This window comes from Nansenia antarctica, assembly GCF_963989245.1.
Source record: "Nansenia antarctica genome assembly, chromosome: 14".
In the NCBI taxonomy this organism is placed as follows: Eukaryota; Metazoa; Chordata; class Actinopteri; order Argentiniformes; family Microstomatidae; genus Nansenia; species Nansenia antarctica.
Genome location: NC_137684.1, coordinates 5,248,302 through 5,251,418, shown reverse-complemented (window position 1 = coordinate 5,251,418; position 3,117 = coordinate 5,248,302). Strand labels below are relative to the sequence as shown.

Below are 3,117 nucleotides of genomic sequence, written 5' to 3'. Positions count from 1 at the left end.
CCATCTACCAAAGACATCTGTGTTATAATGTTAATATTCTCAAATGACAAAAATGACAAAAATTCCAGATATACTCTCTCTCTCTCCCTCCGACCCCCACACAGTGAAACAAAGTCATTATTCACTCTCGCTCTCTTCTGAGACAATAACACCAACGTAAATACAAAGAGAGCCGGAGGCTTCCCTTGTGTGATACAGTAACCCCTTCAGAAAGTGAGCGTGAGGAATGGTTGTCCCTGATGAGGAAGCAGGTGGCAGGAAGGGTTATTGGGTTATTCTGGTGATGTCATAGTGATAATAGAGCATTATCCATTCCCTCTAAATGCATTAGAACCTCAATTACACAGATCCCCAGACAGAGTACACTGTCCTGCTGTACACAATAGAAGAGGTAATGAGGTAATCTCTCTCTCTCTCTCTCACACACACACACACACACACACACACACACTCTCACTCTCACTCTCTCACACACACACACACACACACACACACACACACACACACAGACACAGTTCCACACACCGACCCACTCACACCCAAAGAGATCTCTGAGGTTTGGACAGTTCTTTATTTCCCTTTTATAAGGCTGCTGGGTCTCCCCATCGTGGATATACATATATATACAGGAGATTGCTATACTGGGTTTACACTGAGGGGAGAGGGTCCATATTACACAGACTTCAAAAAACAACACTGAGAACCTCCCTCCAGGTATCAGAAATCAGCAGAGAGAGAGAGGGAACGGGGAAACAGCACAAGAGAAAGGGGGAGGGAGGGGGAGAGGGGAGGGGGAGGGAGGGGGGAGATGTTGCAGTCTGAGAGCCTGACTCGACTGCCTAATAACTTAACACTATAAAATAACATACAGATTTCACGCACAGTGCATCTTAAATAGGTTACGTGGAGAACCATTTACCATAAATATCTGTATTTCGGGAACCAACATATATAAAAAATAATAAAAAAACAAAGTCATTATTCAGTCTTTAATTCTTTTTTTGTCTTCTTTTTTTGTCTTCTTTTTTCCCCCCTCCATTTTGCAATTCGATCCATCTTTTCTTCTTTGCCGCGGAGGCGGGCGTTTTCCGACCCCCGCCCCTCATCCATCCCGGATTAAACGAGGAAAAAAACCAACACGCCCCGACCCAGAAAGCATATGAATTAGTAGAAAACGAACAAACGAATGAACGGAACACCACAGTCAACTTATCACGAAAAGAACCCACAGACACACAGAACAGCAAGAACACAGCACTCTTTTAGCATCGTTATCACTGTTATTCCTCATCTTCATCATCATCATCATCTTCCTCCTAGGGTACTGGTGCGGACGGACTCTTCCTCCCTCGGAGAGAGCAGATCCCTGGTCGTCAGTGATTTCTCTGAACTTCACAGTGTGGTAGGAGGAGAGGGGGGGGGGGGGTGACAGGGGAAAGCCAGGGGGGAGGATCGCAACTGGAACAGGAATCAATAATAACCACAGCAACAGTTAGAAAACAATTAGAAACCCGAAAGTCTATGGAAAGTAAACAAAATGGCCGCCATCGTCGCTCCTTCTCCTTCCCCCGTCACTCTCGGGGTTTGGGGGAAGGCCTTTGATTGGCTGCAGCGTTGAAACTGATTGGATGGCCCATGTGTCTGACAGAAGGGAGGGAGAGGGAGGGAGCGGGGGCGGGGGGGAGGGGGACTGGGGGGTTGGTCTAAGGCTGACTGGAATCCGTTGGTGGGCGGGACTCGACAGGGTGATATGTCATCAGGAAAAAGATGTGGTGGGGTTTGGGTTAATGTGTGATTGGCAGGTCATAGGGCGAATCCCTTTTCAGTGGTTTAGGCGCGCTGTCGCAGCGCCCGCCTCTTCCGGCTGTAGTAATGGCGCAGGCCGGTCTGTCTGGCATAGTTCATCATGTAGTTTTGTTTGCGGGTGCTATTGGGGAGACAAAGACAATGAGAGAGAGAGAGAGAAAGAGAGAGAGAAAAGAAGAGTGTGACCATTAAGGATCAAGGCAGAGGCATTTCAGTGTCTTCAGTCATGCACACACACACACACACACACACACACACACACACACACACACACACACACACACACACACACACACACCCTAGCTCCCACACTTCCACACCATGCTGGCATGTCCTGTTTGGGTTTCACCCATAACCTCAAACACTCAAGACATCGTCTCTACTGTATTGTTTCTAAGAGAACGTTCTCAATGGTGATATCATACAGTACGTGGACACGACAAGACATGGAACACAACACTAGAGACCAGACTAGCTAGTGGCTAGCTACAGATGCAGGTTTCTTTTTTTCTGGGGGCCTAAACCTCTGAACACTGGTCTCACGGGGAATGTTTGAGGTCAGGGTTGGAGTAACAGCCATTACTGAGACACAAAACAAGACAAAACAAAACTAAAGTAATATAAGTGCAGGGGTTTGGAGGGGTAAGGGGGAGGGAGACGTTGAACGGAACGAAACAAAAAAAAAAATAGACACAAAGAAAAAGCTTGTGAAGATCGCTCTTGCTTAGCCTGTCATTGCCTCTTCCATCCAGCAGGGCGGTGCCAGTGAGCCAGGAGTGCAGCCAGGGCAGGCAGGGGCCTCTGCAAAGCGGGGTGTGTGTGTCGGGGGGGGGGGGGGGGTTGTTGGGCTGGGGGGGCGGGGTAGTGTAGGGGTGGTGGGGTGTGACAGTGGGGGGGTGGGATGGGTGATGGGGCTGCCAAGGTGGGATGTCTGGCTGTCAGTCTTTCTGCTTCTGATGATCCCCATCTCAGAAGCCAGGGACAGTTATGGAGGAAGCTCCTGGCCTGTTGTTTCCCATGGACAGGCAGCCATGGGAGCGGAGAGTGGACTCAAAAAGCCATGCAAGGGTCTGGATGGAGGTTGTTACTCTGATGAGGATGTGTAGGGTTGGTTTATATGAGTTTAGGTCGTAACCGATGAGTGTAGGGTTGGTTTATATGAGTTTAGGTCTTAACCGATGAGTGTAGGGTTGGTTTATATGAGTTTAGGTCTTAACCGATGAGTGTAGGGTTGGTTTATATGAGCTTTTAGGTCTTTTGTGACGTGTACTGTATGTCTAGCAGTGGAGGCTGGTGGAGGCAGGAATCGGA

The 3,117-nt window shown here is 48.5% G+C and overlaps 1 protein-coding gene across 1 annotated transcript in view; it reads right to left on the bottom strand.

Moving 5' to 3' along the window:
- Positions 1–1,447: 1,447 nt before the first annotated feature.
- Positions 1,448–3,117, bottom strand: part of reln (reelin) — a gene marked incomplete at its 5' end in the record, with an annotated part of 131,321 nt that continues 129,651 nt past the window's right edge. The window contains 1 exon segment of the mRNA XM_080545267.1: positions 1,448–1,927. Within this exon segment, the coding sequence (XP_080401393.1) occupies positions 1,831–1,927 (97 nt within the window). The 3' untranslated portion in view covers positions 1,448–1,830.